Source organism: Denticeps clupeoides, chromosome 13 (genome assembly GCF_900700375.1).
Source record: "Denticeps clupeoides chromosome 13, fDenClu1.1, whole genome shotgun sequence".
In the NCBI taxonomy this organism is placed as follows: Eukaryota; Metazoa; Chordata; class Actinopteri; order Clupeiformes; family Denticipitidae; genus Denticeps; species Denticeps clupeoides.
Window position 1 is genome coordinate 16,557,831 of NC_041719.1, and position 25,962 is coordinate 16,583,792.

At 43.4% G+C, this 25,962-nt stretch overlaps 1 protein-coding gene across 1 annotated transcript in view; it reads left to right on the forward strand.

The window, feature by feature from the left end:
* The window catches only part of xxylt1 (xyloside xylosyltransferase 1), a 28,104-nt gene extending 2,513 nt beyond the window's left edge, over nucleotides 1-25,591 (forward strand). The window contains exons 2-4 of the mRNA XM_029001794.1: nucleotides 2,440-2,587; nucleotides 11,237-11,369; nucleotides 24,357-25,591. Of these exons, the coding sequence (XP_028857627.1) occupies nucleotides 2,440-2,587; nucleotides 11,237-11,369; nucleotides 24,357-24,753 (678 nt within the window). The 3' untranslated portion in view covers nucleotides 24,754-25,591. The remainder of the gene's footprint in view (nucleotides 1-2,439; nucleotides 2,588-11,236; nucleotides 11,370-24,356) is intronic.
* Nucleotides 25,592-25,962: the final 371 nt, after the last annotated feature.

The following is a 25,962-nucleotide window of genomic DNA, read 5'->3' on the forward strand; positions in this document are numbered from 1 at the left end:
ATTTATTGTCACTAATGGAGTATATAGTAAACGGTTTTTGCACATAGATTGTGGATTTTGAGTCTGAACTTTCAGGCTGTAATGAATTAATATTAGTTGATTAATAATTATTGCCATTTTATGTTATAAAAATATCATATTTTTGGTAGAATTTGTTAATAAACAGGAGTTAACATTCGGACAAATGCACCCTTAGCGTATAGATTAATACATATTCTTTGACCACATGGGGGCACTATTTCACTTCTCTATTTAGTGAACACTACTTTGTTCTCCCCAACTCCTGTAACTCTTAAGAGTTACCAGAATTAGTCCCTCCACAGACTTCCCAGGTATGCAGGGAATGCAGCCATGGCCTAGGCTGCATCAGAAGGAGTTACCTTTGGAAAATACCCTTTAATAATAATGAAAAAATACTGAATTCAAATTCCGAATGAGCTGCTGCATGTGAATGTTGTTGGTTCTGCATGCTTTGCTGTCGCGTTATCATCATAAAAGCAGGTTCTTGTCTTTGATGACGGGACGGTAGAAAGACAGAACAACAAAACGGATCCTGCAGCATTTCTGCATTAGCCAGGTCTGATCGGATTACCACAGGTGGTTGAAAGCCAGAGCGGCAGATTACAGTTTCTTTTAATCCAGTCCTTCCTTACTCATCATACGCCAGATGCCATAGGTACTTGGAGTCATGTAACTTCTTTTGTTCTGTGACAAAGGCTGCATATATAGAACATTTAGTAAATTTAAAGGTGGATAAATGTAATATTTAATACTCTGCTGTTAGTTGTGGAAGGCTCTGGGTGGTAGTAGTCTAGTGGGTAACACACTCGCCTATGAACCAGAAGACCCAGGTCCAAATCCCACTTACTACCATTGTGTCCCTGAGCAAGACACTTAACCCTGAGTGTCTCCAAGGGGGACTGTCCCTGTAACTACTGATTGTAAGTCCGATTGGTTTTGAGGCCTGAGTCACCGGTCTTGATTGATGGCTGTTGGTCCTCTTCTCCAACTTTTAATTTTTTTTTTTTTAGCTCCAAACATGTAGTATCCTTCTTTGCAGTTATAATGCATTACATATTTGACACATATTTTGTCAAGTTATAGTACATCATTCATCATAGTCATCATATGCTAAATATTAGTAAATATGAATAATAAAAGCAAACTTAAGTAAATATTAGTGAAATAATATGATCATTATATGTTTATACATATACCATGGTGATTTACTACCTTGATATGTGTGTATACATGTATATAGCATTATTTTGTTTTTATATGTATTTGTGAATTGTATTTCTTTGTATGGTAAAATAAGTGTACAGTAAGTAAGTGTAACTCTGGATCCTTAACCCTCCATTTAGCTATGTGATAAGTGTGTTGTGTAGCCGTGGAGTAATTACACATATCATACTCCCTTCCTTTGAGGCTTGCTGGCAGACAATAACCATCACAGGTCCTCTAGGATTTAATACAGTGAACAGGCTTTTAATTTAATGATCTGCTGTTCCTCAAGTAAGTAATTATTCCGTAGTCCTTTGTGTGCAGCAGCTTAACCCCGATTCCTCTGGTCAGTAATTGAGTTTGTTGGATCTTGCTGTACAATAGAGGCTTTTGCTTTGTTGCAGAGTCGCCTCCTTTTACCTTCATGGCTGCTCCCTTCACTATTGTCCTTCAAAAGCCGCTTCATGAGATACTTATTAACATGATTAACAAGTGTTCAGGACTGTTGGAAAATGAATCCAAGAGCATGAAATGCTGCCATCACATCAAAAGCGCCCTGCTTTGGAGAGATATGAATGTACAACTTTTTGCCTTGTTTATTACATAACCTCGTATGTGTTATTTTTATGGTCTTTTGTCTTCAGATTTGTTCTATAATGTAAAAATGCAAGATCCATTTATAGGTAGGTGCGTTCAAACCTTTCACTGGTAGTAAATAAGTATGTGGTTTTATCTACTTTTTATTGCAGAATGTGAGGCTTGGAGGCTTTAGGTCTATTTTGGTCTGCTGACTGGGTGCCTCTGTCTTGCTGATGGAGTGAATTATTTACAACACTTATGACTCTTTATATATATTATATTTCAATGAATACATGTATTGCATTAATTACAACACATTTCACTCACCCATATTCGCACACTTTGTCAAACATTTCATCACTATAAATTTGAAAATGGAACAGTTTTGAAAAGCCTAAAACCCAAATTTCTACAATGTGTTGCTTATTTTAAATTCCAGAATGACCAGGTATCTGGCAACCGTGCCTGAACTACCAGGAGCAGGTTTACATCGAACAGACTCCTATATTAAAAAAAAAATTTTATAGCCTTTTCAGATTTTAATGTTAGATTCCCAAATGATTATTTTACTTTGTGGTGAAGACTACCTGAGGAAGTAGAACATGTCTGCAAGGATCTGGCCTTTTCTGGTTTCAGGTGCTGTTTCATGATGTAGCTGCTCTGACCGAGAAGCTGTACCCCATCGTTGAGGCCATGCAGAAGCACTTCAGCGCTGGATCTGGTGCCTACTACAGCGACTCCATCTTCTTCCTGTCTGTAGCCATGCACCGCATCATGCCCTCGGGTGAGATGTTAAAGGTAGTCGCCACACATATACACATAAACCTCCTCTGTAGATAATTCATCCATACTTCTGAAATATTTGCTAGTCAATAATATTAAAAGTGTCCAGGTTGTTAAACACTCTGTCTTGCCACCCTACACACACAGGTTCTGAAAAATGGACAAACCGTAAACAGTGTGTGTGTTTCAGCGTCCATTTTCGTTTGATACCATCTGTTTCATGCAGAATCAAAGCGAACAGACAAACGTGGATTACAGCGCGACCAGCTGCAGTCCATCACATCTATGTGTGTGTGTGTGTGTGTGTGTGTGTGTGTGTGTGTGTGTGTGTGTGTGTAATCTTCTCAGACTGGGCAAGGCGTTTTAATTCCATTAGGATCCGGGCTGGTTGAGAACTTTAGCCTTTTTCGGAGAGGGCTGGGAATTATCTGTGCATGTTTGTCCTTGCTCTTGCAGGCGTAGAACAGACTTCGGGTCCTCTGTGGTTCACAGTGGAAGCATGAGTGGGGTGGGGAGCCATGACTGTCCATTTTCCATTTCTCTTCTCCTATCTGATGTGTGAGCGGATGGCTGTCCCCGCCCCTGTGCTTAGTGTCCCAGGACGGGTCTCCGCCACCTGCGTCCCCAAAATAGATTAAGTGCTTAAGGATAGTGAGTGAACATCTGATGTGTTTTGCGCTCCTTCAGCCATGTTCTCACCCAGAATGAAGTGCTGTTGATGCTTTGGTTGCTCTGCTGGTGGAATGAATCCACTCTCCAGGCTAATGCTGTAGATCCCTGAGCATTGCTGGATACTTGGAAAATATTGAACTCTCCCTATTATTTGAAGTATTTGTGTAAGACTGATGGCTTCACTTGAAATCTTTCTGTAGGTATATTTTTGGAATCAATCAAAACATCAGACGCTCTTTTGCCCGTTATTATCGACCCATCAAGAGGGAAATAATCCATAATTGCATTTCATATCCTTCTCTGTGAACAAATGTTAATAGTTCTAAATGAGCATAACACCTAAAGATTTTTCAGAATGGCAGCAGTGGTAACAAAATGTACATTAATGTAAATTAATATATGGTCACTTTATTAACAGTGACCACAGCTCGATTGCTTGATGTCACCTCCTTTTATTTCTTAAATATGACAGTGTTACCAACAACACAGTTCTGAGTTAATGGGGTGTGTGTTGTGATGAAAATAATGACCCTTACCTGCAGATTTATTCTTGTTTAAGATCATAGCGATCAGTTTGTATGGCAAATGACGTGAAATGTATTATTGGTGCTGTGACGAGAGTAAGCCCTGATGTTCTAAGCTGTGCTCGGTTTTTGTGGTTGAGTGGGTGTTTATGAATGGCACCATGGAAAACAGGAGGAGGCAGTAGGAGGAGGAAAGCCGGTGCATGGTGACGCTTGTTGACATCAGACATGCGGTATGGGGATGAGAAGATGATTTGATCTGAACTACCTTACTTTCTTTCCATAGATGGCTGACTTTGATGTTGTTAAAGACAAATACTCTCTTTATAACGTTGTCCACATCCCTGAAGATGTACTGGGGAATGCCACAGCGGTTGGCCAGTTTTGAGGCCAAAGCTAGATCTTTGTCATGTTCCTAAACCACCCCTGACAATATTTTAAGGAATATCTTTCACACTGCCTCCAACCAGCTCACCACGAGCAGTCCTACTGCCAACCACACGAGGTCAGCAAGGGTGCATGGACTGGTGCGCAGCCAGACGGCCCCAAATGCAGCCAAGCATTTGTTTTCTGACATCTGCATTGAAGCTTTCGGTTATTTGTGCAACCGTAGCTCTTCTTTGGCATCAGAGGACATGGGCCCAGATCCTTATAGTTGCCCATTTGCCCTGGTACAGGGAAGTAAAAAATAAATGTATTTTACATAATAGTTTGTAAGCCATGATTTTCCTGTAGTGAATATCAGAACATTGAAACATGGTCATCCACAAGTCACTTACACAAGACTGATCAATAAACCAGACTGGCATTCCTGACAAAACACAAACTCCCACGAGGATGAATGTAGGAGAGTTCAGGATTCACATAAACATGACTTTTTCTCTGATTATTATTTAGCAGAAAAAGGAAAACACAAACTTCCACCATCAAACCAAATGAAATTTGGTTGATCTGCAATTCAGTGCAGATCAACAAACTTTTCTATGGTCTTACACATTGCATTTCAAAAATTAGGTTGGTCACCATTTTTGCTTATGACCAAAGTGACATGGAGCAAAAGATTTCAGCTTCAGTCTGTCTTGGGTGACCATATGTCTTCCCCATCTTTGCAATATTAGAGAAAATTGTGTGATAAAACGATTCATTTGATTTGCGATATATATTATTATTTATAAGTCCTACATGACCCAGCTACTGGGGATACATGTGACCGTGTTCTTCTTGGTGCTGGTCTCAAAACCAAGTTTTGTAATGTCCGATGTGCAGACAGCCAGACCGGTTAATAAGCTGTGGTGACCTGTAATGGGAGCAGCTGAAGGAGGAAGATTTAGAAGACCTCCATAACGTCTTAAACAAATTAATGTCTTAAACAAAAACTGTGTATTAGCCTTCAAGGTAGAACTCTGGGAGAAGTTTAAAGACTACAACTTTGCTGTCAGAAAACCTATGCCCATTCTCTTAAAACGGCATGATCTTTTTAAACAATGGAATTTGCCGGGAAATACACAGTGTCAGTTGCTCTAAGGTTCTGCTCAACAAACCAGCCTTGCCGGCGTCGGTTATTGATGAACCCGACAGGCGGGGTTCGATTGCTGGAACAAGCCTGGCAGGGGAGAATGGGATATTGATGCGAGCAGACAGGCCCACTCCGAGCTGAGCTGTACAGGGAAAAGTGTGATCATTCCATGAAGTGCAACAGAGCTTTAATTTACCCCATTGCACATCTGTAAAAAAAAAAAAGGACTGCTTATTAAACGGTAGAGGTCAGCAAAATACTTTTTTTTTTAATGATGAAATGACCCATTTTTACCTTTGTCATTCCCATGTCCACATAATTAGCCCTGTGTTTGCAAACTGAGGTCCTTCCACCCAATCATTCTAATATGTTTACACCATATATAAACCCACACACACAACCCCAATTGTCATGGTATAGCCTGTTTTTTTCCTCTTGTGAGTGTAGTTGTTTTACTGTGATTTTATGGCCATTTGGCTCACAGTGGTAGCCTAGCAGATAAGGAAGTGGACTCATAACTGAAAGCTTGTGGGTTCAAATCCCAAACAGTCAAGGTACCACTGAGGTCCCCTTGATCAAGGTACCGTCCCCACACACTGCTCCCCGGGTAGCTTTCATGGCTGCCCACTGCTCACCAAGGGTGATGGGTTAAATGCAGAGGACCCATTTCGTAGTGTTCACCGTGTGCTGTGCTTGCTGTGTATCACAAAAAAAATTCATTTGAGGTTCATTTTGTTGATCTTTTATATAGTATTGTGTCCAAACCAAAATATTGAATTGGATATGATGAAGCTGTACCCATGGATTTAAGCCTTCTTCATCTCTGTCTTCTCCCGCTTATTTGACGTCGGGTTGGCGGGGGCAGCAGCTTGAGCAGGAAAGCCCAGACCTCCCTCTCCCCAGCCACTTCTTCCAGCTCATCCGGGGGAATTCCAAGGCATTCCCAGGACAACTGAGAGACATAGTACCTCCAGGTCTACTGACCATATACTGCTCCACCCACACGAGATACCCTATGGTGGACCAGAATCTCCTCAAAGCCATTTGGAAGTACTTTTCCATGGCCTTACCAAACTCTTCCTATGCTCAAGTTTTTATTCTGGCAACCGTCAAAGCTGCATTCCATTTGGCCCATAGGAACCTTTCAGCTGCCTCTGGGGTCCCACAGGCCAGCAAGGCCTGAAAGGACGCCTTCGCCATCGGAGCCAACTGACCAGAAGTCCAAGTATAGGTAAAATTACTAGAAATGAGTGAAGCACCCTACCAGAATTAGTCGAGGCCGCTTCTCAAAGATTTTCCAATCATTAACAAAGACGGTATTATTTTGTGGACACCACTCAGTCAACCAACTATTCAGCAAGGAAAATCTCCTATATGTTTCATTGGCATGTGGGCTTGGGATGGGACCAAGGCAGAGAAGGACCTCAACATCTTTTTAGCAAGCTTATAGACCTATTTTGCCAGCACTTATTAAATTTGATGTCGGCTGTCTAGCGCCAGTAGTGCAGTTGACTGTGGTATTTGGAGACCTTTGCATTTTAACTTTCTTAAAACCAAATCCCCATTTATAAAAGAGGGAAAAGGGGTTAGAAGTGCGAATCTGCAAGAATGAACATGACTGGGATGCCATTCAGTCACTCAGATACCTCGCTGCTCAGGCTCTGGAACCACGGAGATCGTAACACTAGCTCTCCGGGCGTGTCAGGACTACCTACATCCACTGTCTCTGTGCAACTAATTTGTGACACGTCAGACTGTTTGTACAGACTGCAGCCGGAGTCGCGTACGGACAGAGGTAAGAATCTAAGAATGCCTCAGGCCTGCTAAACATGTGAAGAGTCCGAACGCGCTCTTATTACTCTGCCACCTTCATCATGGCAGTCACTAACCTTCACTTTTGACAAATAAATGTGGCTTTACCGGTAGTGACTGCAGAAGCATAAGTAGAGAAAATAAACATTCTACAGCTAGAATAAGAGATGGAAGAAGAATCCATAACTTTCTTGTGTGGGCAATTGACAGACAACAGTTAAAACCAGTCCCCCTACCCAAAGGCGGAGGGAGGCTTCCCTCCTGTCAACTGGGGTAAACACCAACGTACAGGCCCCGAGCCTAGGGGCAATGAGTATGCCTACACATACCTCTCACCAAGGGCAACTCCTCTTAACGAGACTGGTTCCAGAGCCCACACAGTGCGTCGAGGTGAACCCGACTAGATCTAATCGGAACCTCTAAACCTCACGCACCAGTTCACGCTCCTTCTTCACCAGAGAGAGCAGCTTCCATGTCCCTAAAGCCAGATTCTGTAGCCGATAGTAGGGTCAACCAAGGTACCCGCTTTCAGCCACCATAACACCAGACCTCCTTGTCCCCTACCATAGGTGGTGAGCCCATGAGAGGGGGACCCACGTTGCCTCTGAGCCGGCCGGGTCCCATGGGTGCAGCCTTACACCCTAACCCTGATTTTCATGCTGCTATAACAGACACAGTGAACAGGAAGCATCTGCCAACAAAGCTAAACGTGCACTCTTTAATTTAAGCCTATCTTAAGCACTAGTGAATCCAAACCATACATGCTATTCCTCTATAGGGAGCTACAGATAAAAGAATGAATGTAATGATGATAAATGGGCGGATGGCTGGCTGTTGATGATGGTTAAGTGATGGTTGAATGATGACAGCTTGATGATTAACAATGAAAATTTCTGGAAACTATGACAACACCTTACTTAACTCACAATTGATTATTGAACAGAATAAAGATGAAACAGCACTTTTCCACCACAACACTGATGAAATATAAATGTAGAACAATCATGAAGAACAATCTGTATTTGTTTAAAGCTCCTGTAAGGAGGCCACCAGTTACCTAGGTGATGGGTCCTCATGGGGTTCGGAACTGAACAACTGCTCATACAGTCACCGCGCATCTCAGAGCGAGCACTTCCGGAAAATGTCACATGCTTCACACACCGGTCCTCCTCCACCCCCTTTCATCCCTGACCTCAATTAGGTATCAATCATAACATGAACTGGACAAAGGACGAGGGAGTACCAAGCTCAGGGTCATGGGGGGAAAAAAAACACGTCAGTACATTTCCATTTTAATATGTGGCATATTAACAAAGGAAGGTGGGGAAATTACGTGGAACAATTGTGCCTGACCTACTTTCCCAGCAGACGGCCGACATTTACGCCTGTGTGTTTTTGAAAGCTATTCAGGCAATCAGCTGTCTGTGAGCAGCATCCGATTGACATGTTTTACACACACACACACACACACACACACACACACACACACGCACATGCACACAAACTGACATACATAAAAACACGTTTCTTCAAAAAGTGCAGGGGACTCCAGCGGCTCTAAGTGCTGCCTTCACAAAGGAATAAGTGGTAGCACAAGCACTCTGTAGGACTCTGGAAGGTTCTGTTTTGTAGGCCTAGTTCTCAGCCAGTATCGAGACATATCACACAAAACTGGCATTCAACGCTTAAACCAAACTAGGATACTGGGCCATTTGTCCTCATCTGTTCAGATTATTATTGTTATTTTTATTAGTGTGAACCTTGGGTCGTGACTGGAAGAACCTGCATGTGGATTCAAGTGGTTGAAGTGAACATCGCTTGGGTAGATTTAATGTCTTTTTTTAAAAAAGTGATAAACCATAAACCACATGTAGGTCTTTTAAATAATACCATTCATTATCCGCAATATAACCAAAGTAGGGCTGGCTGATATGGCGAAAACACTGATCATCTTATAATATTCTGTTTTGAACGATTAGATTTTTTTTTTTTTACTATTTTGCCCAGATGAGACCTTGAAATTGCGTCCGTCTGGGTTTTTGAGCATGTCATTGGCATCCTACACACCTATACACTGGTCTCGTGCTCAAAGTATCGGTAGCACCCCCTCCCAACCTTCCCATTTCCGTTTTTTTTTTTTTTTTTTTTTTTTTTTTTAAATTGAAATTGGTAAAGCTCTGTAGAAAACAAACTGAATAGACATTGAAAAGTCATCCATCAAGTAACTGTGGCAGCAACTGCTTCTTTTCTTCTCAGCAAGTGAGACTCACTGTTTCTTGAGGCCCAGTGACCTACATTCTGCCTGCTCGCAGACCAACTTTGTGCAACAGAGTGGTGTCCTCAAAGTCGGTAGCTAGATTTGATCGAACATCATCTTGAGCCAATTACAGTGTGATTATGAACAATGAAATTTACACCAGGCGACATTTGGCTTTCAAACAAGTTCTCCTTTTACATCTCCCCAATATTATGCTGAGACTTCTGACCCATCAGACTTCTGAAGTGTCCTGTTGGATCTGGCACCAGAATGTAAGCAGCAGATCCTTTAAGTCCCGTAAGTTGAGAGGTGGGGACAGTGGGTTTGTTGTAGTTTTTCCCCACAACGGAGTCACACTGCCTTCACGTCTGCTTGTCTTCTTCCCATAATGCACCCTGCTGTAAATAAACATCGCACACACCCGATCATCAACATGATATTAGAAGAAACATGATTACGTACTTTTCCCGCCGTGGGCCCTGATAAAATACAGCATAACCATACTGGTCATACTGATAAAGACAGAATAAAAAAATAAAACAAACAATTAAAAGTTTCTCAGTTAAGTTACCTAGTTTTCGTGGAACATCATCCCAAGCTAAAACCAACTAATATATTTTTATGCTAGTTTTTCAGAAGGTAACAGGGGGCCCTTCTGCGCCAAGCTCGTTCTGATGCCCTTCTGCATTATGTCTGTGGGATCATATGAAGTTTGTCTTTTGAGCAGCGTCTCATAAATAACATCCTATCTAGCAGAGCGCGCCCTAAATTTCATTTTTCCCCAAATCAATACGTGCCTGCAAGTGAAATAGAAAATCTGACCTACTTTTGTTCTAAGCAGGCAAGCTGGTGCTTATTGATGTTCCTCTTAATTAAGATGCCCGATGAGCACAAGTGGAGAAAGGTGAGGTCCAAAAAGCATCTGAGGAGCTTAACTGTTGTCCATCATCGTTGTGGAGCACTGCGCTGGACACCTCACTTGGCAGTAAATCATTATTCAGCAACACCATAGCAACAGGCCCCAGGCCCTGTGAGTGTGTGTGTGTGTGTGTGTGTGTGTGTACGTACACGCGTGAAAGAGGATATAAACCTTTTGTTGACCCCAGCAGTTCTGGGAAGCGCCTTTTTTTGCTGCAGGGAGCTGGTGAAATGACCAAACGGCCGCCACCGCGTGCCACTTTCTGCTTTTGTGCTCTTGCCCCCATGCCTGGCAGAAGGGGGACGTCCGAGTGCAACACGGAGTCACTGTTGATCGTAGCGTAAAAGCCTGGGTGGGTTTCTGCATTAGCCTCCCTGCCTTTTCCAGCCCTTTAATCCCTCTTTTTAAAAATGGTGTGAGAGCGTTGTGCGAGGGCCGGCGGTTTGGGGAGAGGGGGGGGGGCAGCCAGTTGGTGTCGGGTTTAGTCCACATCCGCCGCCTGTTTGCACAGACACCTTTTGTTCAGCTCAGTCGCGCGGAGTCCCGTGTCTAGTGGGGTCTTGCATTATTATCCTTATCGCAGTAAGATTAGCTCCGGCCTCCGCGTTTTTCCTCTTGCCAGCGAATGTCATTGTCTGCGCAGACTAGCGTCACAATGGACCCGAGGCTTTCGCTAGATCAGAGCTAGCGTGAGCAGTCTGACGTCAAGTCACCCTGACTAATCATGTTCCGCTGGGGTTCCACGTTTTTTTTTTTTTATTAATTAGATATTTGGTCATTTCGGTCCATGAGAGCATAAACCGGCAACGTGTATAAAGGCGCTGGCCTTCCGATGTGTTAGAAATGACGTGCAGAAATAAAGCCATAAAGATATTTCAGAGCACAGTGTTAATGCTGCGCGTGGTTAAGAGCGCGGCCGTAATTAGCCTCGCGCCATTTTTTCTCCACAGAGCTGACTCGCATTGTGCAGCTGGACCTGGACCTGAAGTACCAGGCGAACATCAGAGACCTGTTCCAGGAGTTCGACGGGTTCCCGCCAGACGCTGTGATTGGAATAGTGCGGGAAATGCAGCCTGTATACAGGTAGGTGTGACACACACATACACACAAAGTGATCGTCACTGTGATGCACTGCTGCAGAGCACACGGTGACACAACAAAATGTGTCCTCTGCATTTAACCAGTCACCCTTAGTGAGCATTGGGCAGCCATGAAAGGCGAAATTTGAACCTGCAACCCGAATCCACTTCCTTACCTGCTAGGTCGCCGCTGGCCACCATATGAGACAGAAGTTTAAAACAAGCTTTGAGGAGCACTGGGCTGCCGTGTATGATCACGCCGTTATCCTAGAGACAACTGGTCAGTCATGAGATGACAGGGTCTCTTGTGTTTACCACACACACTCATCAAGAATTCCATTTTTTTTTTTTTTTAATGCTAGCTGAAAAAGTCTTGTTGTGCGGCATTCTTTTTTTTATGGTAATAAAGAGGTTCTTTGCAAATTGAACAATTGACTTTACTGCATTTCTTCTACATGCACAGCCCAGCAACAACAACCAGAACAGAGCCAGACATTTAATAGTTTGCTGCCTGCCGCGAGGAATTCACTGCGGTGTGGCGACCGGGTCTGCAAGCCGGCCTGGTGGTAAATGTAACAGGATGTGCTCAGGGAATGGGCTTGGGCGCATCACACCTCTCCCATTGGGGGCACGTGGCAGGGAGGGCAGGGCGGCAGTGTGGGTGGCAGCAGGAAACGGGTCAGTAAAGTCATATGTCTGGACAGTGTGGCGCAAATAAAGCGTGAGCTGCCAGGACGTGCCACTTTCACAGACTGTTGGTGGGCGGGGCGTGAGGATGGCTCCCTCTGGAACCCAGTTGTCCTCCAGCCGTTGTTGAAATGGTAGGATTGTGAGGGGATCAACAAAGACAAGGTCCTTTCTGAGTGTTGCCTCACTCTTTCTTTTGTGTTGTGAAGGTCAGCTTTTTTTTTTTTTTTTGAGCGGCCAACAACAGGATCCCTGCTCTGTGTTTGTTAGGGTAGATGCCCCACTGGAGGCTGAAGCAGGTTTTTCTGCCTGTGAGCTGCTCACATGACTCTCTTGTTAAAACTGAACGCCTTTTTGCACAATTTGTCAACTCCAACAACCCAATACTCAGTGTTCAGCTTGAGTATTGCATATTACATATAGATCAACATGCCTCGCCGTTTTTCTTTTTCATTCGCGGATACTAGCTGCTACAGGCAGCTCATCAAAAATACTTAAATAAGTCACAGTCCTGAAAGTACCAGGATCTTTATTAAATGACCAGGAGACATCTTCAGGTCATCTTCTGTAGTCTCAGTACTATTTTTTTTTTTTTTTCATTTACTGTTGCTAAGTAAGCAGCTCAGAGCAGAAGTTGCTTTAATCAGCTGCTGGGATGTCTCTGGAGCGTCACCGGTGGGCTGTGCAGCCCTGGCGATATGATCTGGCACCTGCGCCCACAGGAAAATCTCCTGGTGCCGTGTAATTAATGTTTAGTCTCTTTGAACATTGTTTGTTACACCTGACTCCCTTTTCCACATGCGTGGTGCTTTCGTCATCTATTCTTCCCTTTGGAGTCTTTGGTGGTTGTTTAATGACAGAAGGAGTGAACATGATGCAGGTAAACATCATGATGCTTCTTGAATGCGAATAAACATCATGAACTTCAATGACCTAAGAACGATGGTTCGAAAGGAATGGTCCTCTGGTCTAAATATTTTGCTTTTAATCTCATGTGAATTGAACAAATATTACAGGGAAGTGATTTCTTGTGATTCTTGTGATTTTCAGTTCTGACACAGTGCTGTCATTGAACATGTAATTATGTTCAAAAGCTGTACTTTGTAATAATAAACAATGGCTAACACTAGTTATGTACTTAACAAAAAGTGGAGACCTGGCCTCCACAGTCACCGGACCTGAACCCAATCCAGATGGTTTGGGGTGAGCTGGACCGCAGAGTGAAGGCAAAGGGGCCAACAAGTGCTAAACACCTCTGGGAACTCCTTCAAGACTGTTGGAAAAGCATTTCAGGTGACGACCTCTTGAAGCTCATCGAGAGAATGCAAGAGTGTGCAAAGCAGTAATCAGAGCAAAGAAACTAGAATATAAAACATGTTTTCAGTTATTTCATAACTCCACATGTGTTCATTCATTGTTTTGAGGCCTTCAGTGGAAATCTAGCAATGTAAATGAGAAGGTGTGTCGAAACTCTACCATACCAAAGACACACACACACATACCCACAAACACTACCACCACCACCACCACTGTTAAATTAATTCAATGAATGTGTGTGAGACGTTTATTTTTTTGGAAATTTGTAAAGAGGACATTTGTAAAACACTGTTAACATTGAAGGTTCCCCATTTTATTGTCAAACCTATGTCAACCCTTTACCTTTACAAGGGTGGTACTAGCCTAGCGGGTAACACACTCGCCAATGAACCAGAAGACCCAGGTTACTACCATTGTGTCCCTGAGCAAGACACTTAACCCTAAGTTGCTCCAGGGGGGGACTGTCCCTGTAACTACTGATTGTAAGTTGCTATGGATAAGGGTGTCTGGGGGGGGGGGGAAGTAATAAATAAATAAATAACCTGCACATTTCTGGCATTTATCAGACATGCTTATCCAGAATGACTTACATTCAGTAGTTACACTATTTCTCACTGTGCACTATTCTCCAGTGTCTCGCAGAGTGTTTGGGCTCTGCCTGGACTGGACTCAGCCCTTTTCAGGAGGAGGAGCGTATGTAGTATTGAAAGGATAAATAAGGAAATTGGCAAGAGCTATTGATTTGAATCCCTGTGAGGATAGAAGTGGTTTTCTGGAGGGTTTTGACAGGCTTCCAATCTCTGGACTTATTCAACTCTCATGTACTTGAATGAACCTTTGAAAGTTCACAATGCGGTGAACCGGTGGAATTGGAGGCTTGTGGTCACATTCAAATCCACCGGTTACTTTTTCATTGTGTTTGTCTTCCGGAAAATTTGTGTGTTTGAAAATTGGCAGATTGGATGCTTTTGTATTGAATGTCGATCCACACCGCCAGCTCACCCCCCTTTTAGTCCCCCTTCCTCTGGGATCACCAGGAATCGTTTTTTTTCTGGGGCTAAAATGGCGGAAGTAAGGTTGTCACACCAGGGGTGCTGGCAGCCTTGGAGTGAAGGGCAGGATGCGGGCTTGGTGATTGGAAGCAGAGTCCCTGGCACGCAGAGAAGAAATGGATTTTTCATCACATTGACAGACACACACCATTAAGTTATTATCTTTCACTGTTCTCCACGATTTGACTTGCAGCACATAGAACCAGTAATCAAATGCCAGGCTCATTTAACTTGACAAGATGTCTCCATGAAGACTGAGTGTGTGTTTAAACCCGGGGCATCTTCCTGGGGGGGGTCCTGCAGGTATTTTTCACTGCCTCGCTGTTCTGGTTTAAAAGGTCTTGACTCATGTGTGCGTGTTTCCTTTATCACTGGTTGTGTAGAACATACGTTTATATACCCACCACTTGGGCTGCATGATAAATCTAATTGCAATTGCAATCGTGATGTCTGGTTGTGCGACTACAAATTATGAGACTTATTTCATATTACTGCCTGATTTTGAGTTTACTGGCTGCTCGGTCATAGGTCTGTTAACCGTTCCTCCCGTGTTTGGAACTGGAGTTGGGGAACGCAGGGTAGAGCTGGAAATCTTGGCTGGTTTAGGCTCAATTTCAATTTCAATCATTTTTCAAGTCAAGTCGAGCTTGCGCGGCAAGTGATTGGTCAGCAAACTTATCCTTTCTGAATGACTCCTGCTTGTAAATTTGTTGTGGTGATTGATTAAAGGTTTTCGCATGTTATAAATTAGTTTTATTGAATGTTACTTTTTTAATGTAATTTGATGGTCAAATGATGCTTTAATTATCGAGAGAGAGATACGTAAATGGATGCTGAGGAGGTGAAAAGAATGTTTTAAACCCACTCATTTTGCCACACAAGCTGTACTTGTTGGGTTGGGTGGGATTCTGTTGGACCAGGCCGGGCCTAACTTTTTAGACTTGAATACAGCTCTAACGCAGGGGAGGCTTGCAGCTCCAAGCCCGAAGATGGTTCAGTCCAGAAAATTGGATATGCAACATATATAAAACTGTGGGGCTAACTGTTCTTCCGTGGCAAGCAATGAGCCAAATAAATACAGAGAATTCATTATTGCAGGGGGTTAAATAACTTTTCACAGGTATTTAACCGAACACCACACCTCAGTTCTTACTCAGTTTTCTTCATCATCGCAACGACAGCCCAGATGGGAATGGACATGCAGTCAGGCAACGGTGAACTTGAGGTTAAAAATCCAAAAACCACAGGCAACAAAACAATTTTGTATCAGCACCTTAAACATCCCATTTATATCCAGCAGTTCCTATATATGGTTAGTTAGTGGTTGGCCTTGAGGGTTAGGAAACAGACACAAAACCACCAAGGTGCCAATGAGCAAAGCAATGACCAATGGCTGACCATGGCTGCCCACTGCTCACTTTTTCTCTTTCATTCTTTTCATTCTCTTTCATATGTAGTACATCTTTCTTAAAATGTACCTATTTTATAGAAAAACATATTGATTATTCATTGTTATTAAGCAGTATTGAGACAATGACATTTGAAGTGATGTAAAGATCATATTGTATTTTGCAATATTAATCTTAAGTAATCGCAAAATCACTTTTTTTTATATTCCTCAAATGGTGCAGCGCTGCCTTCCACCTTGTACTTTATTGCAAACAACTGATTCACTTTCTAGATGGCTGGGTGTCGGATGAGGTCACCACACGTTGATTAACCTATGAATTAAGAAACATACAGTAGGCAAGTAAGTAGCGGTGACTGAGGAGATTGTACAGGAGGATGAGGAGTGTTTATTATTTGGTTGCTCTGTGGATTCTGACTCATCTTCAGGCATGAGGAAGCCCTCCTCAGCACAATTCATTTTGTATTTTTCCCCCCAGTTGCCAGGTTCTGCCTCTCGGGTGTGGAGAGTTCTTCTTCTGGCATTTCTGAAGGAACTACTTTAAAGGTCCACACCACAAATTTGTTGCAGAAGTTCTCTGCACTTTACCCATCAGCTTGTGAGTGGACAGCCATGAAAGGCACCCGGGGAGCAGTGTGTGGGGAAGGTACCTCATTGGCACCTTTGTGGTTTGGATTTGAACCCGCAACCTTTCTGTTTCCGCTTCCTTAGCGGCTAGGTCACCACTGGCCCTTTCTTTAAATGTATCTATAGAACGTATACTGGGACGGAACTTCTTCCAGTCAGCAGTGGCATTCCAGTGAGGTACAGCTCATCCGGTTGGGAGGACTGGTGTGATGCACTGGACCAGTTCCAATATCGAGCCGTCCAGCCCTGACACACATGCCTATGGCAAGACCCCCCCCGAACCCCACCCCCACCAAACTCCTGTTTGGCGAAAGTATTATAGCCAGGCCATCTGCCACCCTCTGTTCGCTTCTTCATTCATCAGAAATAATCATGGCTTCGTGGAATGTCCTGTACGTGTAGTGCAGACTTTATCTTTCTGGTGGTTTAGTCGCAGCATTGCCAGTTTCAATGTCTCAAGAAAAACCCCACACACATGCACATTCGTGTTGTGAAAGTATTTATTATTCTCGTCCATACTCAGCTATTCACGATTAGATTAGAACATTTAGTGGTTCAGCTAAAACGGCTTTGTCTGCTGTGTAGGGTTTTTTCTTTCCAGCCATGCTTCTCATGAAGGGCTTTGGTTTTTTTTTTTAGGCGGCTTTTTTCCTGTCCGGGTCTTCTGCTTGTCTGCAGGCTGTTCTTTGTTTGTTGTCAGAATTGGATGTTTAGAACGATGGAAGGAGGAGCAGCAGAAAGAAGTGATTGTTAGGATTCGGCATCCTGCCCTCTCAGTCCTGCTGGGACGCTGGCCGCGCCCGCACGGGAAGTGATTTCGCAAACAATCTGCCTTCCTGGCAGCTTTTTGGAGGCGTCCAGTTTTCTGCAAACAGATCTGTGCAGCGGATCACGTGGTCCCCGTCCTCCGTCCCATCCTCCCCCCTGCTCTTTGTGTGTTCCAAGTTCGGAAAACCCCCATTAACTCTGCAGAGCATGGCTGCGGACATGCGGACATGCGGACGTCACTTACAGCATCTGGCCCCCCCCCCCCCCGCGCCTGCCTGTATTTACGGTATATAGCCCGGCGTCGACGTCAACCAAGGGCTTCCAATGTTTTTAAGTGTGCTCGCCCAAACGGTGATTTATTGCTCCGGTTAAGTGCGGCTACAGGTAATAAAAGTTTGTTTTAATCCGATCTTGCCCATCCATCTTTTTTTTCCCCTTACAAACAATTGAATCTGGCTTGTGTGGCGCAGAGCCGACCTGCGTCACGTCAAAAGCCTCCGTATGAATAATGTTAGAGTAACTTCACCACCTGTTTTCCCAGCAGTAGTCGCCCTGGATTTATATATTTATCACCTTCTGCTGTCTGCCCTGACAGAGGCTGAAAAATCACTCTGGCCAGCGTGGAGAGGTTGCTCCAGCCCACGATCTTGTGATGCATTGTGGAAAGGGTGGGACGCAGCCAGAAGAGTTGTGACATACAAATGCCACAAGGTAATCTTAAGCACGCTGTCAAAAGAATGTTCAGTAATTGCCAGCCTCTGAACACTCTGTGATTTGCAGTAGGCAGGCATGCAGGCAGCAGTATTTTTGCATGGTCAATGCTGGTTGTCTGAGCTGCTGATTTGGTGTTAAAATGTCATCCCAGGTCATTCAAGGCTTTCTTGCGGACAATAACAGTGGATTGTGAATTTGTGTCATTGTGCTGAAGACACTCAAGGTGATTAAACTAAAGCCCTGTAGTGGGCTAGTGGGTAAGGGAACGGACCTGTTATCGGTCCAAGGTGCCACTGAGCAAAGCACCGTCCCCACACACTGCTCCCTGGGCACCTGTCATGGCTGCCCACTGCTCACCAAGGGTGATGGTTAAAAAAACAGGACACATTTTGTTGTGTCACGGTGGGCTGTGCTGCAGTGTTTCACAATGACACTCACTTCACTTTCACTATTTGGCCAAGGCTGTACCTATACAGCACATATTTCAGTATATCTTTATCCTAGGCCTCATGCAGCTTCCCTGAGGACACCCCCCCCCATGTGTGTACATATGTATATGTATATTAGGGGTGTTAGAAAATATCGATTTAGAAATATATCATGATATATTGTGGTGATAATATAAAATATTTTCTTTAATACCACTGTGAATATACCTGGGTGGTATACAAAAAAAATCTCGATATTTTATGTCCCTGTTTCGTTACAATATCACCACATAAAATATCAAGCACATATTTCAAGCACATATATCATGCTGTCAAACGTTTTTTTTTGTGAGGTCAGCAGAGATCAGCGTGTGACTACAACCTCCACTCCTGTAGATGCCGCTATACAGCTGGGTACTTTAAATTACTGCTTGGCATTTCAGGATGTTTCATGTGTGACACACACATTCACATATATAAAAATAATACACACACTACTCACAATAATTTAGGGATATTATGAGAGACTTATTGGATGTCATTACATACGGTGTTTGTTTCACTTCAGACATTTTTCGGATAGGGAGCCAATTGTATTGGGGTGATAGGCACACCACATTTTGTTTTTTCCATGTTATGGTTTTATTGTGTACAAGTGTGCCTTATATTGGGGCCAATACCAAGAGACAACCTTTCTCAATGTGGCATCAATTTCAACATTCTGTGGACATAAAAAGCTGGTATTTTCAGTAAATCATTCCAAGTTCATCATTCAAACAGCCATGAACACATAACGTAACTTAACGGACGAGCAGTGTCACCTGGCCATGGCGTGCCTTCGGGTCGGTGGCAGGCAGTCGAATGTTGCTCGTCTCAAAGTGTCATCAACAGACTTGCATCAAAACACAGAACTACTGGCAGAGTTCATGAGTGGAGCCCCACCGCTTTGGCTTGAATACCAGACAAACGTTGCAGGTGACTTTACTGACACCAAGACACCACCATGAACATTTGCAGTGAGCACAAGACCATGTGACCTGGACAATGCAGCAGTGGTCTACAGTTCTGTTCACTGATGAGTGTCACGTCAGTGTTGCTGGAGAAGACGAGGTGAGCGATACGCTGAGGTCCCCAGGGTTTGCTTTGGTAGAGGAGGTGCCATAGTCTGGGCAGGCATCACCAGTCACTGAGGTGCCACTGAGCAAAGCACCGTCCCCACACACTGCTCCCCGGGCGCCTGTCATGGCTGCCCACAGCTCACCAAGGGTGATGGTAAAAAGCAGAGGACACTTCTCTTTCACGTTCACTTTAAAATTCAGAGCAAATAGAAAAAGCGCTCATGTAAATAAAAATATCCCTAATATCCCTAACGTATTGTGAGTATTGTGTGTGTGTGTGTATATATATAGATAGATAGATATACATACATAGATAGGTATTACACTGGGAGTTGTGGATTTATAAATAATAAACAGTTCATGAATGTTCTCCTTACTAGTGGTGTGCCTACTCCAGCTGTAGTTGGCTCTTGGACCCACACTGTGAAAGCCTTCCTCAGGAAACAGGTGAAAAGTGTGGAAAAGGCGATGTTCTCTGCTGGGTTTCTTCCGGTCCCTGTGTTTGCTAATGCACACAGTTTGTCACCTAGGAGACCTGATTAATGAAACATACCAATGACTGCGCATCAGCCACCTATACTTGACTTTAACAGGAGTAAATACTGATATACAGTAAATTAATTTAGGATGTTTATAGATAAATGCATCAAATATTTTGTGTTGCTGCACCGAGCTCTTTAATTGTTACGAATAAAACAAAAAGAGGAAAATCCTTCCTTATCTAGTGCCATTTTTCTGCCAGTGTGAAGGGACGTCTTCAACCTGATATAAACTTGATACCTGTTGTCATCTTAAAAATATTTATGTTTAAAATGTAAAGCTCATTTAAAAAAAATATTTGGAAAAGAATCTGTAAATTCTGCTTTTGTGTGCAGTATTTCATTTTAAATGCAGGCCAGTTGTACGGACTAAATACATCTTCATTAATAGTTTTTGCTGTGTTTTGTGATGTTTGCTTCATTTTGGAAGGTAAAGCCTGAGTCCTTACGTCACCTTGTGAACAAAACAGAATAACATTTTTCTTCAACCTCTTTGAAAGATTTACAGGGTCAGGTTGACTTACAACATAATGGTCAATATAATGTGTGGATCAATATAAAGTAGGTTCTAAATTCTATTGCCAGAAGAATATCAATAAGGCGCATAGGATAAGTAGATAAATTGATAGATGAGCAGATCAATAGATCAACAACGTTTAAATGTTCGTCTGTGAATGATGTAACCTGTATCAAAGGGCAAGCTAATCACACCATCAAGTCCTCCAAGAAATGGCACGAAAAGAAGAAGCAAATGATTATTGACTGGTCCTGTCAAAGCATTATTTTGGAAATTGTTTGAAATTGTAAGTACATGCAAGAATGGGAATTTTGCATAGAATTCTGCAACAGTGTTTGTTTTACTCAAGGGTCTCATACAGGCATATGTACTTCACTGTCGATGTTTTATTTAATTACACATGTAATTAAGTTACTAAGTGCATGGGTGTTCGGAGTCTGTGCTGTACCTTTTGGGAACGGCACAAAAGCTGGTTAGTGGCGGGGTCTGGTTGCGGTGCTGGACACATTGTCCTGTTTTGAGAGTGAGCGAGTGCGTTGGCTGGCTGACTCTGCCGCACACATGGGGAATAGCGGGTGATTGGTCCTTATTCTCAGCCGTCAGGCTCTTGGCCAGACTCATCTAAAAGCACGGCGAAGCAGCTCTTGAGATCATAAACCCATGTTCCTGGGTGTCTGTGAAATTTCATTGGCCTGTTCTGACGTACGCATCATACTATTACTTCAAATAAATGTCCAGAGTAGGCAGAAAAGCCTGGCAGCTTTGTCTGTGCAGATGGCCTTTGTATCTCTGACCGCGATTCGGAACTGATTGTTACCGCGACCACTGTAATGTGATTGTATCGTTTTGAGGGTTATTTTGTAATTTTCTTCGCTAGTGCATTCTTGCACAACCCTGTGTTGAGGTCTTGTTTCCAGGTTGTGGAAGGTTTCCTTTGAATGGTTGCTATTCATTTAGTGAACAGTGGAGTTGGGGTCTGGTTTAGGTTTGTTTTTGGTTATGTCTTTGTTTTTCGTCCAACCGTTCATTTGATTCTTTAGAAGAAAATTGTATGAATGACTATTCAAAGTGACCCATCTACGGTGAGGGTAGTTCACTCCATGAATCACCAACATAAAAATCTGTGAAGTACATAGGCCATCAGCGTTTTAAGCGTGCTGTTTTATTTACGGTCCATATTTCTTTTGATGAGTATATGTTGCAGACAGTATAGAAATAGTGCTGTCTCTCTTTTTTCAGTCTGCTGAGGTCGAGCTTTATTCTGGTGGATGGTGGCCTACCAAAATAAATTCTGCTGTAAAATAGAGCTGAGCTTTTATTTTTTTGGTTTTGGCTTTGTGCTGCTCTAATTGGGTTCGAACTATGGCTGTCAGTGGAGTCTTCTGCCGACTGGTGCTGCGACTGACCTGAGTAACGGGGTAACTCGTATTTTTACCGCACTGCATGAATTTTTTAAGTCCTACAAGACTGGCCTGAATGTGCGCTGCTATTTCTGCTGGGATGCAGTTTTGTCTCTTCTTGTTCTCGCTGTTGTTCGCTCGTCAGGTTCATCTGAGAGCATATCCAGAACAGGAATGGCTGGTGACCACCAGATGAAGGCAAGCTTCCCTAGCCGGGCAAAGCCAGTCTGGGCCGACACTGACTGACAGTCACCCCCTCAGGGTCTCCACGGGCTGGGCCCAGGCCCAGGAATTCAGAATGTCATGCTGCAGATCCCCTTACTGAGAGCCAGGGAGAATTCACAGACGTTGCGTTACTGCGTTTGTATTTTGCCCCCTTGCATAGGTAACTCTATTGCACCTGACCCCTTTATTTTAGCCTGGAACTTACTTTTTCAGTTACATTTTTTATATATATTTTTTACTTCTTTAGTTTATGCTTAATATAGGTTGAGCCTAAGGAAAAACATATATTGATAATGTGTAAATAATTCATCATGAAGACTGAAAAGTTTTGCCCTGGTTCCAGTTTTGGCATAATCGATGACTGAACCAGTCAGTTGCTCACTAATGACACCCAGCATATACAGAAAAAAAATCGATGGCACCAGTCATCTGTGACTTATAGTGCATATTCTGCAATTCATAGCAAAACAACAGTATTTATCATGAAATAACTCTTTTATTGAGTACATATTGAGTTTACTCTATGACTTTCTTGCATATTAAAAGTTTCTTTAGAAAAAAAAACCTCAACACAGCGGAGCTGAAATGCACAGTTTAAAAGAAAAACCTGGCCACATCTTCAAAGGCAAATTGCAGGTTGTGCTTTCCTGTGGCTTCAGCCTCACTGCATTCACTTCAAAGATTTCAGCTCAGCAGATATCCAGAAGAGGGAAAAAACTGTAAGTTTAGACCAAATTGGTGTCACTAGCAGGAGGATAAAAGCTGAGGTTTCATTTCATCTTGCGCTCTGTGTTCTGGCTGATAGGAATGTGAATCCCCGGTTGTCCTTTACTGCAGACACGCTGCACTTTGCTACCCCACACCACAGATTTATTGTAGCTCCTTAATAACTTTGCAGGTGCAGAGTTATGTAAATCTTCAGTTCATAGGTAGTAGTTATTATACACACAGGTCATCTTTGATCATGTGCCTGGGAGATGCATGTTCTGTTGCTTTGCCAGCTTTGTTTATTGCAGGACTCCTGGGAACCTAGGTCAGAGGTCGTGAACTATGGAGGTTGGATTGAAATGGATTATCCAAATAAACCTGGATCATGAGTTTGATAAAGAAATGTAGTATTTTATGTGAGATTCCTAATCAAAAAGTTGTTGGTGTCTTCCAGGGGGTGGGGACAATTGATTAGTTCTAGCCCTCTGAAGGGAGGTGGAGGTGGGTGGTCGTCTGGTCTGTAGTTCTGGAATATGCTGAATAGACTAGACTGAATAAATAAATAAATAAATAAATTAGAAATTAAAGTGAACATCTTGAGAGAGGGAAAAAAAACTCAGTTAAATGGCCGCTGACATGGTTCTGTCTTTTGAAACTGTCCTTTATTGCTGTGGTGTCCCAGACTCCTCTCTGACTTTGTACTATATCCTCCATCCACTGCGGCTTAACTTTTAATCCGTTCACACTGTTTAGCGGGGCATTCCCCCAAAGCTGGGGGATAAAACCAAGCTGCTGTGAATTACCCAGTCTGGATTTATTGGACACTTTTGTGGCACTTGCCTTCAGAGGTGAAGGGGTGCAGCCTCTCAAAAAAAAAAAAAAAACTACACCAATACTGATGATGGCAAAGCAAGGCCCTCAGAATTAAAAAATATTTTAAAACCTATTTTCTTCTTTCATTTTAGCCCGATGACTAGAAGCTTTATCCGGATTAAATTCCAGCTTTATAAGATCATTTATTGCTGTACATTTATATGGGGATATCCTTGCAGGTGATAAACAATAAATATAAAAGGTTGTTCTTTTTGAGCTTTCCTGGGTTAATGTGTGTGTGTGTGTGTGTGTGTGTGAGAGAGAGTGGGGCTTGTTTGTCTGTGGGCACTGCAGATTGCTGAGTTGGCACTGCCCTCAGGTGTTCCATCTGGCCTGTGTACCCAGGCTCTTCCTGTTCTGGGCATAATTCACCTTTACTCCCCTCTGGAGACTACAGAAAGTCCAAATATCGCCCTGTGGCCCACTGCCTGGTAGGGACATCAACATAAGAAGAGTGGAGAAAAGGCAGTTCCCCCTTTCCTGCTTTTCCTGTCAATATGGAAACTTTTTCTTGTTGTGATAACTACCATGAAATTGTGTTATGGCACAGTGAATGAAAAGTTGAGGGGAAATCACATTAATTCTAGTCTCTCTTCTCTCCGGCCTCCAGGCACACTTTTTGGCAGTACCGTAAGGAGAACCCGCGGTCCGGAGTGGGCGACCCACCCCCTGAGGGCCAGCCGGGTTTCAACAGTGGCGTGATGCTGCTGGACCTGGAGGCCATGCGAGTCTCTGCACTCTACAACCAGCTGCTGGAGCCGGAGCGCGTGGCCCGCCTGGCCGACAAGTACCACTTCCGCGGCCACCTAGGAGACCAGGACTTCTTCACCATGATTGGGATGGAGCACCCAGAGCTGTTCCAGCCGCTGGCATGTGGCTGGAACCGGCAGCTGTGCACCTGGTGGAGGGAACACGGCTACGCGGACATCTTCCAGCTGTACTACCACTGCGACGGCCCTGTCTACATCTACCATGGCAACTGCAACACGCCCATTCCTGATGACTGAGGGCTAGGAGGACGTCGAACGTGCGAATCAGTCACCAGCACTCAGTCTCCTGTGGAACGGCAGGTCCTGTCGTAGCACCTGGGTGGAGTCTGAATCTTGAAAACCTATATGAAGTATAGTGCAAAATGGACATGTCTGGGAAGCTACCAATAATTGTTCATATTGAATAATTCAGGATGTATTTTAGACCTAAAATCATGTTTTTTTTTTTTTTTTTTTCTAAAGACAGATGATTGGCAGCTGAAGTGAAGTGATTGACTTTCAGTTGATTTCTTATTCTGTGTTTCATAAAAAAAAAAAAATGAAAGCACCCTGTCTGATATCCGTTATTGGCTGTCTTTGCATTGATCTGGGTTCACCTCTGCTGTCCCTGTGTGGGTAGGAAGTTGTCCAAATGATATTAAGTGACCTGAAGCGTATTATTAAGTGTGTAAACCACACACACACACACACACACCGCATTGTTGGTTAGGTTGGTGAATCTCAGGTATCAGTTGAGCTTTGGTTTAGACCGTCTCTCATGAGAGAGTGACAAACTGGCCCACTTACAAGTTTTAGGACTTTGTTTTTCTTTCCTCCAGGCATCTCTGGCAGGCTAAAGATCGTGTTCTATTTGACTTGAGTGGCTCACTTGTCTGGGTATTTGTGGTCCACCTCAGGGGCAGGAAGTGGTGCTCGGGATCCCGCGGGGTGGATCTCTCTCCTAGCAGAGTGCCAGTTGATGCTGTTGTGCTTGGATGGTAACAGTCACTCTCCTGAGAATTTTAGACTGCTGTAAAGGCACTAGTTACACAGGAGGTGTCAAATCTCTGCAGGCCCCAGTCCCCTCATGTTTTTTTTTTTTTTTTTTTTTTTTTAGCTTCGTAAGGCTGTTCCGAGACTCCAAGGTTTTGTGAGTTTGATGAGGGTGGTATGGTGGAGAGGACTGCCTGCCATTGCACCATGTGGGCCTGGCTGCAGCCTGAATAAAAACAGTCTATCTGCTGGACTGGTCCATCAATTGATGCGCAGGTACATTGGCGCTCTGTTAATGAGTAGCCCTGACCCAGTGCTGCAAAAAAAATGCCAATCATGGAGTCATTTGTTAATTGTTGAGTTAACAATGTTGTATTTATCATTGATCAAAATGATGTTTTTAATGCTTCTTGTTTGTTTATTCTGGTTTGATGTTGATGCATGTAATACAATTTCAGGCTTTAAAAAACAAAA